Source organism: Notolepis coatsorum (genome assembly GCF_963971535.1).
Source record: "Notolepis coatsorum genome assembly, chromosome: 15".
Classification (NCBI taxonomy): domain Eukaryota; kingdom Metazoa; phylum Chordata; class Actinopteri; order Aulopiformes; family Paralepididae; genus Notolepis; species Notolepis coatsorum.
Genome location: NC_140179.1, coordinates 25,216,118 through 25,230,590, shown reverse-complemented (window position 1 = coordinate 25,230,590; position 14,473 = coordinate 25,216,118). Strand labels below are relative to the sequence as shown.

Below are 14,473 nucleotides of genomic sequence, written 5' to 3'. Positions count from 1 at the left end.
AGCCGAATCTGGGTTTAACATGATTTGTTGAGCTTCCTCTGGTGTAGTGGTTGTGGTATTCACTGACCTTTGGGAAGTATTTTGACATGTACATGGGCACCCCGGTCGTATAGTGTATCTTGTAGACCAGGCCCATTGCAAGTTGCTGTACTCTGTCGTCTACTCTAAGCCATCCTAGGTTGGCAAAGTGGGCAGGGGTGAGGTGGGTTCTGGGGTTCAGGTCAAGTAGTAGTCTGACCAGTTTGTTTTGTGATGTTTGTAATTTTGTTTTAAGCGCCTTTGAGGTGCTTTGGTACCATGAGGTGCACGCATAGTCATAGTACCCTTGAATGAGTGCTCCTGCCAGAGTCTTCAGGGTATTCTTGTTTACCAGAGAGGAGATCCGGTACAAGAATCTAGTTCGTTGGTTGACTTTTTTTATTACATTGGATGCCATTTTGTCACAGGAAAGATTTGCCTCTAGGATGGAACCCAGGTAGGTAATTTCGTCTTTCCTTGTGACAATATTGTCACCCACTGTAACTGAGAATCCGTCGGTCTTGCTGAGTTTGTTATTTGAACCGAAGAGAATGGACTCTGTTTTGCCCATGTGTAATGATAGTTTGTTATCAGCGAGCCATATGCAGATTTTGCCTAGTTCCGTGCTGAGGGTTTTTTCAACCTGCAATTTGTTCTTGTCAGAGACCAGCAGGGCTGAGTCGTCCGCAAACAGGAACAAGTTGCAGTCACAGGCTGACGACATGTCATTTGCATAAATTAGGAAGAGTAGCGGTCCTAGTATGCTTCCTTGTGGAACACCACAGCTCACTGTGAGGGGGGGGGGATAGAGTACCGTTTACCTCTACCATCTGTTCTCTCCCCTCCAGGTAGGATTGCATCCAGCTCACTGATAAGCTATCAAAACCAATTGCTTTTAGCTTGTCCATTAGAATGGAGTGATTGACAGTGTCGAAGGCCTTTTGTAGGTCCAGCATGACCATGCCGCAGTATTTGCCCGCGTCCACCTCTTGTTTGATGTAGATAGACAGTACTGCTACATCTATACATTTAAGACTGCACTTGTATAATGGCAATACATTTGAATCTAATCGAATCAAGGGTAAACAAGTTTCAAATCTATAAATGGCTTATTTGTGACTATAAACTTTATAGTCACAATATATAATGTAATATAGTATAAAGCATCACGCCAGGCCTCGGCTGCCTGTGGGACGAGGGCTCCGCCTAGTGGTAGGAAAGCTGCAGCGCACCCGGTTGTCCGGGTCTTGCTCAGCCAACCAGGAAAGAAGGCTTCCCGTGATCTGGACCAAGGCGGATTAGACTAGAATCTTTGTTCCCGACCTCCTCCTCCAACGCCTAGAATTAAAAATAACACGTATTTCGCCCAAATGAGCTGCCAATGTATTTGCCGCAAAATGTCGCTTGAATAATTGCGTCGCTTGTTTTGGACAATCTCGATTATTTGCTCTTTTTTTTTTAGGAAATATCAAAACAGAGACCTCCGATCGTGGAGAAAACCAGAGGCACACGTTCGGCCTTGTTTTCAGTCGGACTGTCGGGATTCAATGGGAACTGAAAGTGAGAGGACTCGAGGTGCGTTTTTTGAGGGATTTTCATAAATTTATGAGCGGAGATGTTCAGTTGTACACAGACTAACGCATTACTACGTCCCCACCACGCTGTAGTTGAGGCGAGGTCAAATCACTATGAATTGAAAATGGGGGGGGGGCCTGATGTAAACAAGACAAACGTCTTTCTCTGGTCTGCATACCCTTAACAATTGTGTGTATTGAGCCGTACTGTATATTGTACCCATCCTGCAATCTGTTAAATAAAGTTTTCATTCATTCATTCAGGTAATTGACCAGATGTTACGTCATTATTAATTCACTAAAGCAACTCGCCAGTGAGCGTCACTCTTTTTTTTCATTGTGTCGGAACGACACCACGGCTAATATCGGGCTACGGTGACGATCCTTATTAAGTGGCCTGGGCGTATTAACTTTAATTTTATACCATCTTACGAGGAATGTATTGGCTATAAAGATTACAATTGGCAAATAAACTGCTATAGGGTACTACTACAGCACTGCCATTCTTCACCCCCGTTGGAACAACCAACGGTCTGTTGTGTTTCCTGATCTTAATATATTCCACACACAATCCCACTAACTGAATGAATTAATGAAACTAACCGCGCCGTCTACCTTACTCAAGGCACACTGGGACGAAGCATGTCTATGGACACACAGAAGAAGCCCCCAAGTGTGGGATTCATTGCAGCTACAGCCAGTCTATCATTGATTGATTGATTGAAAACTTTATTAACAGATTGCAGAATGGGTACAGTACAGTACAGCTCAATACATACAATTGTTAAGGGGATGCAGACCAGAGAAAGACTTTCGTCTTGTTTACATCAGGGTCCCCCATTTTCAATTCATCGTAACATATGTGACATACATGACATACCGATAGACCGTACTGCTACATCTATACATTTATGACATACCAGATTTGCAATTACAGTACTGTTTGTGATACAAAAAGAGTCCAGAAAGAAAAGAGTATATACATTAGACGTAGAAACTGTACATTGGATTGGGTAGGTGGGGGGGACTGTACATTGGAGGTGGTTGGGTGGGTGGGGGGGGGGGGGGGGGGGTTGGGTAGGAGTGGGGGGGGGGGGGTTGGGTAGGAGGAGTGGGTGGGGGACACTGTACAACTGTACAAACAACACTGTACATTGGATTATTGACGAGACCATACTTGGTAATTTACTGTACATTGGAGGGGGTTGTGTTCATTTACAGGGGCCAGTTTCGAGTTGCAGTCTCCCTTAGGTGTTTTTTTAGAGTGTTTTTGAAAGTGGGTAGTGATTCACATTCCTTTACAGCTTTGGGTAGGGCGTTCCACATTGATGTGGCATAATTGCGAAACGTGTTTAGTCCCTTGTTTGAGCCGAATCTGGGTTTAACATGATTTGTGGAGCTCCCTCTGGTGTTGTGATCGTGGTATTCACTGACCTTTGGGAAGTATTTTGTCATGTACATGGGTACCTTGGTCGTGTAGTGTATCTTGTAGACCAGGCCCATTGCAAGTTGCTGTACTCTGTCGTCTACTCTAAGCCATCCTAGGTTGTCAAAGTGGGCAGGGGTGAGGTGGGTTCTAGGAGTAAGGTCAAGCAGTAGTCTGACCAGTTTGTTTTGAGATGTTTGTAATTTTGTTTTTAGCGCCTTTGAGGTGCTTTGGTACCATGAGGTGCAAGCATAGTCGTAGTACCCTTGAATGAGTGCTCCTGCTAGAGTCTTCAGGGTATTCTTGTTTACCAGTGAGGAGATCCGGTACAAGAATCGAGTTCGTTGGTTGACTTTTTTTATTACATTGGATGCCATTTTGTCACAGGAAAGATTTGCCTCTAGGATGGAACCCAGGTAGTAATATCTTCTTTCCTTGTGACAATATTGTCACCCACTGTAACTGAGAAGCCGTCGGTCTTGCTGAGTTTGTTATTTGAACCGAAGAGAATGGACTCTGTTTTGCCCATGTGTAATGATAGTTTGTTATCAGCGAGCCATATGCAGATTTTGCCTAGTTCTGAGCTGAGGGTCATGTGTTGGTCACTAATTCCACTGTGTCTCTCTCTCTCTCTCTCTCTCTCTCTCTCTCTCTCTCTCTCTCTCTCTCATTACAGGTAATGATCTTCCGGTTTCATATCTGCGCCTCTTGGCACCACCCTTGCAGCTCTTCTCGGCTGCAATGTGGCAAGTTGTGCAGCAGCGTCTCGTGGATCACTATGGGATGCTGGAGGAGTTCGTCACCACGGTGACCGACCTGGTTCCGGAACTGATGAGCTACAGACAGAGGGCCCAGCTCGTCATGGGACTCAGAGCGAGGGTTAGTGGGGGCTGAACCAGCTCTGTTTTTCATGTTTAACCCTTTCACTTACCACACTACCAAAGGGTTATAACCCCTTTCACTGCGACACTACAGAAGGTTAACCCCTGGGTTAACTTTCCTGTAGTGTGGTAGTGAAAGGGTTAAGCCGCGGTCTCCTTCCGTGTGGGAGATGGTCGTCGGGTCACTCCCCGCGCTTCTTTCTTTTCGTTTGTTTTGGACGTTGCACAGTGTAGCTAACTAGGAGGAAACAGGGCAGAATGGGACAGTGACACACTTAAAGTTCAGGAGGCCCGTTTCGAGATCAAATATGGGGCCCATATCGTATATGAATCACCCCGATGTACACTTACAGGAGAATGTAACGCGGGCCTTGGACGTGAACTGAAACATGCCTCTCTGACACGCAAATTCACTCTCTGACTTAAATGTGTAACTGCTCTCAGGAAATTCTCTATCTCTCAAACACACACACAGACACACACAGACACACACACACACATACCAGCTAAACCAGAGAAAGATATTTTCTGCTTACTTTTCAACCCTAAAATTAATTCTTACCGAATGAAACGGCAAATTCTGAGGTTTCTGAAGCATTGTATTCTAGTGACCCAGAGTCACAATAGGAAGCCAATGAAAATAGAATGTTTTAGGCAAATTTGCGCATAAGGCGGGAAGCTACTGTGCCAAACTCACCACGACGCGGACGCAGCTCAACTAGACCCTGGAGAGGAAGCTACTGCAGCCACTGAGCCAAACTCACCACGACGCAGCTCAACTAGACCCTGGAGAGGAAGCTACTGCAGCCACTGTGCCAAACTCACCACGACGCAGCTCAACTAGACCCTGGAGAGGAAGCTACTGCAGCCACTGTGCCAAACTCACCACGACGCAGCTCAACTAGACCCTGGAGAGGAAGCTACTGCAGCCACTGAGCCAAACTCACCACGACGCAGCTCAACTAGACCCTGGAGAGGAAGCTACTGCAGCCACTGTGCCAAACTCACCACGACGCAGCTCAACTAGACCCTGGAGAGGAAGCTACTGCAGCCACTGTGCCAAACTCACCACGACGCAGCTCAACTAGACCCTGGAGAGGAAGCTACTGCAGCCACTGTGCCAAACTCACCACGACGCAGCTCAACTAGACCCTGGAGAGGAAGCTACTGCAGCCACTGTGCCAAACTCACCACGACGCAGCTCAACTAGACCCTGGAGAGGAAGCTACTGCAGCCACTGTGCCAAACTCACCACGACGCAGCTCAACTAGACCCTGGAGAGGAAGCTACTGCAGCCACTGTGCCAAACTCACCACGACGCAGCTCAACTAGACCCTGGAGAGGAAGCTACTGCAGCCACTGTGCCAAACTCACCACGACGCAGCTCAACTAGACCCTGGAGAGGAAGCTACTGCAGCCACTGAGCCAAACTCACCACGACGCAGCTCAACTAGACCCTGGAGAGGAAGCTACTGCAGCCACTGAGCCAAACTCACCACGACGCAGCTCAACTAGACCCTGGAGAGGAAGCTACTGCAGCCACTGTGCCAAACTCACCACGACGCAGCTCAACTAGACCCTGGAGAGGAAGCTACTGCAGCCACTGAGCCAAACTCACCACGACGCAGCTCAACTAGACCCTGGAGAGGAAGCTACTGCAGCCACTGAGCCAAACTCACCACGACGCAGCTCAACCAGACCCTGGAGATTCACATGACTTGGTTCATGTCAGGAGCTAGGTTTATTCTACAAGGTTTGAAAGACTTTGTCAGTAAACATCTTTCTGTGTTGGTGATGGTTCCTTTTCAAGCGTTTCCACCGCATCAGTTATCCACATTGGCACAGTGTGGCGCATTTGCTTCATCAATCCAGGGTGCGTTTGCTTCATTAATCCGGGGCCCTGCCAGCGAGTGGGGCCCGTTTCTGTTGAAAATGGTGAAACATAGCTCACTGATTCTTGAGAGTCGGGACAAAACACTTTTTAAATATAATATTTTGAGAATGCACACTATATTGATTAGAGTTATATATTCATGTAGAGAAAGGTCTGAGCTATTTAACCGTGTAAAGGTGCGGTCTCTACATAGAAAAACATTTTCAACAAATTCACATGTTTCCCTTTGAAACTTGACTTGTGTTAACACACAAAAAAGTATATAATTCTAATTATTCCAGTCCAACAAGAATCTAAAGTTCTGAAGTATGTTGTAATAGTGTTTAGTTACTCTGGTATGCAATCAAATATAATATATAAACCTCAGGTGTAATTTCACACTATTCTGAAAACCCAGATTTAGAAATATTTGCATTTTCAAACTTTGTTTTTAATTTTGATATGATACAAAAAAGATCATTAAGTAAATAAGACACAAGGATGAAGATCTAATGCTCCTTTATTACTTAAACAACATAAACTGAAGAAGGAATTTGTATTTTCCCCAAAATTAACAAAAATAAACATCTGACGGTGTTGACAAAGATCTGACGGTGTTGACGAGAAACTGACGGAGTTGATTAAATTGGATTTGCATCTCTGATAAATGAACACATGCATCTTTTAAACAGATGGAAGTGACAATAATAAGAATAATAAAAATTTCTGATTTGTTTCAGTATGATGTCTTGAACTGGGCAGAAACAGACATCCTTCTTGCCACATTTGGGCTGAACCTTTTCTGTTGGACCATGGGGATGCAGAAATTCCACTTTCACATCTTGTTGCTCATTATCCACATCAATGGTCTTGTCTAGCCACCAGTGGTCATCATATACTACTGCTAACCAGTCTCCATTACTAAGGCTGCTAACAGTCGTTACTGTCACTGTACCCTCAGGACCTTTCAAAGGTTCTTCGTCCAACTCCTCCATTACATCTTCCATCTCCCTCCCATCTCATTTTCCATCTCCTCCCACAACATGGCCAAAGGTCTCTTCTTCCTTGCCCTCTGTGTATCACTCTGCTGTTCTCCTCGGTTGCCATGGTAATAGGAGGTAGCTGACTGAATCCAACATCTCGCAGCAAAAGCAGGATAGTTGTCTGTGGTGGATCCTGTCCTTATGTGCGATGATCTGGTGTATTTGTCTTGTTGAGGGAACCGGTTTGAGAGGATTCATGAGAAGTGTGTTGTATCTTTGCATGTCTTCTTCCACAATGTGATACAGCTGAACACCATTCAGACTGTTTGAGACCTTTTTGAAGAATGTGTCCATCCGTCACATCATTTCCTCTCAGGACCAGGTTGTCAGCTGTTCTTTTTACAGTTCCGCCAATACCGTCTGGTGCGCCCTTACCATGGGATGTGGGGAAGAATTTCCAAGTTGTCCTTTCAAACCCCAGTGTAGGTGAGATACCAGACGGAAGAAAAAAGTTCTTCTTGTTCTCATTTGTTCTTGTTTACTTGGACCATCAGACCAAAAGTGCACGGTGGTAACCTGTGGATATTTTGTCTTGATATCTTTTAGGACTGGATCCATTTGTGTGCAAAACCCTGCCTTTCCACCCTTAGTGTAATACATTCCGGTATGGAGTGTTATCTGTGGCAGATTTTGTCCGAAATGGCAGGCCTGAACTTCAGCTTTATATTTGAATTTCCAGGTTTCTGAAAAGTCAACATGGACAATTGCTGTACTTTCATCACAGGACTCAATTGTGTTGTTGTATTCTTTTGACTGGTTTCGCACTGAACACACGTGTTGTGGTTTCCTTTCTGAGTTTTTGCTCATAGAGTTTGATGAGCTCTGAAAGGCTGCCTCGGTGTTCAACGAGCTTAGTGTTGATGTGGATTCCATTGCGTGTGTCTTCTTGAACTCTCCCACTGCCTCCATTGAACATCGATTTTGTCTTGCTCTTGGGTTGTAACTGTACCTTTGTTTAGACATTGTGAGCAGGCGCGAAGAAGGCAGGCCTCACTTGCTGGAGAGCAACAAACTAATTGAAAACTGTCATCCAGTTTGTTTGACTTCACAACACCAGACATTTTAAGGACCTCGAGCATTAAGCATGCATTTTCATGTATTTGACACAGACATGTCTTCCGATCAGATGCTTTTGGTGCTGTGACATAGAAGGGCCTCAGAGCACAGAATGAAGAATATCTCAGCTTTACAGTGGGGTTCATAATCTGGAATTCAGTGTGGAGGTTGAGCATGGAGTCTGGCAGGATCATTCTCTGCTGCTTGATCTTGTTCCTGGTGATTGTGTCAGTCTTATCCATCGTCACACATGCAGAGTTCAGGAAGAAATCCTGAACAGTCTGTGTTATACCCTGTATGAATGTTGGATTTTTCTGAGGCTGCTCCTTTTCTCTCATTAACTTGTAGGTTAACCCAAGCTTCATTTGTTGAAGAAGACAATACTTTTTAAGAATCGTGCCTGATGACACACTCAGTGCTGGTTTTTGGCGCCGTGGGCCAGGAGTTTGTTTGTTTGTCTTCAGCTCTCTTCTGAGGATGTTGTGGAATAGAAGGGCCTTTTGGATTTTCAGATTCCTTACTTTGCTTCCTGATAGCATCTTCTTTGTTTCCGTGCCTGGAGAGTCCAGTGGTGATGTATTTGTAGCCTTTTTTCTGCGCATTATTGTTTTTATCAGGTTGTTTCGTTGCTTTGTTACATTTGTAATCTTATCTTTCATAGTTTTTATTTCTCTTGAATGCCTTTTTCACGTTTTACTTCGCTGCTTTTCCTGTCTGAGAGACTCCCTGCGCTGTCTGGCATTGTTATCTAGAATATCCTGATCTTGCAGACTATCTGGGGGGGTGTCTGCCTCCAGCACCGCACCTTCACAGGACCTTTTCTGTCTGCACCTTTTCTCGACCTCTCTCCAATATTTTCTCCGATACCTCTGTGCACTGTCTCCCATCTTGTCTATTTCTATAACTTTTTTTTTACTTGAACCCTCTTCTTTCACCTTTGTCTTTCCTGCTCTTGCATGGCATGTTTGCTCTCTTTGTCACTGTATAATTTGTCTCTTTTGTTGATACTCTCTATTTCTTCTCTTTCGCTCCTCAACTGACAATTTTTGTCTAGCCATGCTTTCCTATAATACAAAAGTCATGAAAATGTATTAGAATAAAACTATAAAATCAGGTGTCTATTTACTAAACATGATTGATTGATTGATTGATTGATTGACATCTACAACTAGATGTTGCAAACATCTTCACACTGGCTTGTGCAGACAACATCCATGTTCAGTGGAAGCAGTGGGAGCAAATTCAAGAAGAGTCATTCCAATATTTCTGGGGTATATTACAAAATGTCCAGGATTATTTTTCTTGAACTCTACACTTGTGACAACTGATAAGATTGTGACAACTGACTAGCAAAATATTATCCTGTTGATCACTCCATACCATAATGTATTACACTGTGGATGGAAAGAGTCAGATAAAGGATGATGCAGCAATCTACAGTAGACGCACATGGACCAGTCCTATATTAAGAATTATTATAAAGATATTAAGATGAAATATCCACAGTTTACCACCATGCACCTTTGCTCTGATGATCTAAGTAAACAGTACAAGAACAAGAATAACTGTTTTCTTCTGTCTTGTATCCCTACTGGGATATGAAAGGGCAACATGGAACTCCTTCCCTGCTCTATAAGAGGCAAGAGTGTAGATGTTTGGTAGTGAAAACTACACACTGCACCAATATGATTTTACATCAATCAATCAATCAAGCAATCAATCAACCACATAGACAAGTGATATATTTATATTTATGTATTAACACATGTGCTGGGAAAGTAAGACAATTATTCAATAAGCAGACCACAGCCTGCCCATGCTCTAAAAGTCAGAAGTGTATTGTAATGCATGCTATTATGTGCACACTTCTGTGCAGATACAACTCTGAAATAACATTTAAATCCTTTACCATGTTCAAAAATAGTATAATAATAGCATATTATGAGGTTATTGATGGATTTGTCAACTCCGTCAGCTTACACGTCAACTCCGTCAGACACAAAATCTGACGGAGTTGATGTCTGACGGAGTTGATAAAAGGGCACACATTTTCCCTCCAAGCCTGTATTGTGTACTGCAGCTAGCTAGTTTTTTGGCAGTTGCTAGCTGTTTTAATAATCTCACTGAAACACTTGAATTCAATCCACTATTGTTTTTTAAAAGTATAATAACGGAGAGACGGTGTTGACATGTTCCAGCTGTGACCATAGGAATATTGACATTGTTTGTCTAAAATATCAAAAAGTGTAAAATTGACCAGACCATGTGTGGTAGTGTTGCATTCACCACAGGCAGGGAAGCGTGTTGCTTTTTAACAGCGGAGCAGTGCAAGAATGTAACAATGTGACCGCGGGAGAGCGGCAGTGCGGAAATAGGCTGTCTCTAAGACAAACTCTAACCTTAACCAGCTCCTTAACAGCGCCTAAACTTAACCGTTCTAACCTTAACCAACTCCGAAAACAATGCCTAACCTTAACCTTAACCTTAACCATGCCTAACCTTAACCTTAACCATAGAAAGAATATTGCCATTCTCTAAGACAAACTCTAACCTTAACCAGCTCCTTAACAGCGCCTAAACTTAACCGTTCTAACCTTAACCAACTCCGAAACAATGCCTAACCTTAACCTTAACCATGCCTAACCTTAACCGGCGAAAGAATACACGTTAAAAAAAAAATCACGTTAAAAAAAAAATGTCATGGGATTCGAACTCGTCAACAACGGACCGCAGGACCGCTGCGCTGCCAGGTGAGCTGTAGCGCCGAATGAAAATCATGGCGGATTAGGGCGGTTACATAATTCCGCAAGCTCTGCCGCTCCGCTCTGCGGTTGCCGCGCCTGCCGCGGGGCGTGTCGCAGCCAATCAGGGAAAACGCGGAAGCAACGGCAGCACTGCTCCGCTGTTATTAAGCAATAGGCGGCAGGGAAAGGAAAAGGGGTCCTCAGGGATAGAGCTGGCCATGCTATTGCCTGATTTAATTAGGTTTATGAAAAAGTCTATTAAGTCTAATATTATTTGAGCATGCATTGTTTTATACATTTATAACCCTTATCCTTGATTTGATATGTATGTTTTTACAAGTGGAGAGGTTTTTCAAGCTTTTTTGGGCTGGTCAATAATGTGACCCTTGCTGAGGACAAGCAAATTAACATGGGAGCTTCTAACCACAGATTATACATTTAAACAAATATCCCCCCAAAAACAAATATATGTGCTAAAACATAACATCAGTATACACAATACCTTTAGATTGAACTTTGTGAGCATTTCAATCATTATAAATTTATTTATTTTTGATATAAATTAGACTTTTCTATGTAGGACATGTTTTGTCCCGACTCTCAAGAATCAGTGAGCTAAGGCCTTCTATGACGGAGACCTTTGGTTTTAATTTCTCTGCACGTGTTGTTCACTCCTCTCCAGAATAGACTAAATCAAATCAAATCACATTTATTTGTAACACACGTTAATGTCCCCATGGGCCAGACACGTCTTCTTTAAACAAGTCAAGAAATATCACAATAAATCAAGTACAAAACAAAAACACCATGAAGTCCAAAATAAAATAAAAGATTTATTAATTAATAAATGAATGCAGGGTGCTCCAGTAGCACACCATGTTACCGCGCTCGCGCGGGACTCCGTGCTGCGTCACGGATCTGGTTGACTCCGAGTTCGATTCCCGGACCCGCCGTCATTTGCCGAATGTCTCCCCCTGCTCTCTCTCCCGTTTCACCCTGCAACTGTCGGTCATGCTTGACCAGGAAAGCGATAAACGCTAAAAAATAAAGTAAAAAAAAAAAAAAAAATGAATGCAACACTCCCAGACATACGAAGGTAAGGTAAGGAAAAACTCACTAAAAACCTAGCAAACTAGTGCAAGTGATGACCGCAGACATCACATCTAGCATAGGATGCCTACCGGGAAAATCTGAGTGTAAATGGCTGCATTTATATAGCGCTTTTATCCAAAGCGCTTTACAATTTGTTCCTCACACTTTACCCATTCACTCACATTCACACACCGATGGCAGAGGCAACCATGCAAGGTGCCAACCTGCACATCGGGAGCAATTAGGGGTTAAGTGTCTTGCTCAAGGACACTTCGACGCGCTGCCCGGGAGGAGTGAGAATGCTGTTCATCGACTACAGCTCAGCATTCAATACCATAGTCCCCTCCAAACTCATAGCCAAGCTCAGGGACCTGGGCTTGAACTATGACCTCTGCCAGTGGGTCTTGGACTTCCTGACGGGCAGACCCCAGGTGGTAAGAGCCGGCAACTGCACCTCCTCATCCATCACGCTCAACATAGGGGCCCCCCAGGGCTGTGTTCTGAGCCCCCTCCTCTACTCCCTGTACACACATGACTGCATAGCACAGCGGAACAACAACACCATCATCAAATTTGCTGATGACACAGTAGTGGTGGGCCTGATCTCTGCCAACGACGAAAGGGCCTACCTGGAAGAGGTAGAGAACCTGTCACAGTGGTGTCAGGAGAACTGCCTCTCCCTGAACGTCAGCAAAACAAAAGAGATGATTGTGGACTTCAGGAGGTCGGGGGTCAAGGACTACAGCCCCCTCAGCATCGACGGGGCACCGGTTGAGAGAGTGAACAGTTTCAAGTACCTCGGAGCCCACATATCCGAGGACTTGACATGGACCACACACATCGACAGTGTTGTGAAGAAGGCACGACAACGCCTCTACTTCCTCAGGCGCCTAAGGAAGTTCCAAGTCAGTCAGAAGATCCTTAGGAACTTCTACTCATGTACAATAGAGAGCATCCTGACCGGCAACATCACCTCCTGGTTTGGGAATAGCACTGCACAAGACCGTAGCAGACTACAAAGAGTGACACGTTCAGCCGAACGCACAATTGGAGGGGGGCTTCCCACCCTCCAGAACATTTACAACAAGCGGTGCAAGGGGAAGGCTAAGAGAATTATTAAGGACTCGAGCCACCCGAACAACTGCCTCTTTGAACTGCTGCGGTCAGGCAAGCGATACCGGAGTCTTAAGGCGAGCACAGAAAGACTCAGAAGAAGCTTCTATCCCCAGGCCATCAGGCTGCTAAACGAACAATAAACACTATGCAACAACCATCAAATGCACACAGCACACACACCCACACGCACACACTCACTCAAACAAACAACACACTGCAGCACCCACTCTCCACACTTTAGATCACACAAACACACTTTACACTTTATATTTATTGATAAAGGATTTGCACTACAACTCGTACACCTACTGTGAATTGTACCTAAATTGCACCTCGTCCCATTTTTGCCTTGCACTATATAGTATTGTATATTAGTACACTGCACAGTATTGTATATTGTATGGTAACTCAGTTACGTCTATTCTGCATCGAACATTGTACATATGTCTAAACTGAACACTGTGACCTAATTTTTTTTACTTCTAATTTTACTATGTTATTTTATTTCATACTTATCTTGTCTTGCACAGTCTCTGGAGCGAAACAGTAAGAAGCATTTTGTATAAAAGTATTCTGTACTTCTGTATGACAACTATTAAAGAAACTTGAACTTGGGAATCGAACCGGGAACCTCTGGATTACCAAACGACTGCTAGCCTAGTTGAGATGCTGTTGCCATAACAATCTGGGATGTTTTATCTACAAGGCGGCCCAAATCTACTTCAACACGATGTGAACACGCTTGACAGAAATACATTTGTGAATGGGACGGCTTTTGCTGTTCGATCGTTTCACGTGACATTGTTTGTTTTTTTGCCCCAAAACAGCTGGTCCTGGAGCTGTGTCGAGGCGAGCACCCCGCTGCCCTGCAGACCATCCAGTCACACCTGGACCGGATCAAAGCTCCCGTCAGCACCGCCAAGGACCACCACGTGAGTGTTCTACTGGTCACCAGGAAGAGGGAAATAAACACATGTTACGCATGCCCATGTGTCTATGTGCATGTCTATGTGCATGTGTCTATGTGCATATGTCTATGTGCACATGTGCATATGTCTATGTGCATATGTCTATGTGCACATGTGCATATGTCTATGTGCATATGTGTGTGCATAATGTGTATGTGCATATGTCTGTGCATAATGTCTGTGCATATGTGCATGTGCATATGTCTAGGTGCAAATGTCTATGTGTCTATGTGCATACAGGCCTGGGCCCTCATTTATCAACAATTCTTAGAAAGTGTTCTATTTTTGTTCTTAAGCACAGAATTTAGAATGTGTGTACGCACAGAAAAATCGGGATTTATCACACGTGCGTACACAGGTCCTCGTGCACGATTTTAAGTATTTGCATATAGCACCGCCCGTAATGAACCATATACGGTAATGGAACACCCCCATGAAATGTGGGAAAATGGACTAAGCCGAGCAAAGCGTGTTATCCATAAGTTGATATCTATTAACTTAAAGACCATATTAACTAATAAAGACTAGGGATGCACCGAAAATTCGGCTACCGAAAATTATCGGCCGAAAATGGTTAAAAAGGCTCTTTCGGCTTTCGGCCGAAAGGGTTTTAGCACCGAAAATATATGACCGAAAGTCAAATAACGTGTTCGGACGTAACGGACTCGAGCCACCCGAACAA

At 44.1% G+C, this 14,473-nt stretch overlaps 1 protein-coding gene across 1 annotated transcript in view; it reads left to right on the top strand.

The window, feature by feature from the left end:
• Positions 1-2,234: 2,234 nt before the first annotated feature.
• LOC311241979 (uncharacterized protein) overlaps positions 2,235-14,473 on the top strand; it is a gene marked incomplete at both ends in the record, with an annotated part of 105,032 nt that continues 92,793 nt past the window's right edge. Inside the window, 3 exons of the mRNA XM_084330934.1 lie at positions 2,235-2,265; positions 3,695-3,897; positions 13,651-13,755. Coding sequence (XP_084187060.1) covers positions 2,235-2,265; positions 3,695-3,897; positions 13,651-13,755 — 339 coding nt within the window. The remainder of the gene's footprint in view (positions 2,266-3,694; positions 3,898-13,650; positions 13,756-14,473) is intronic.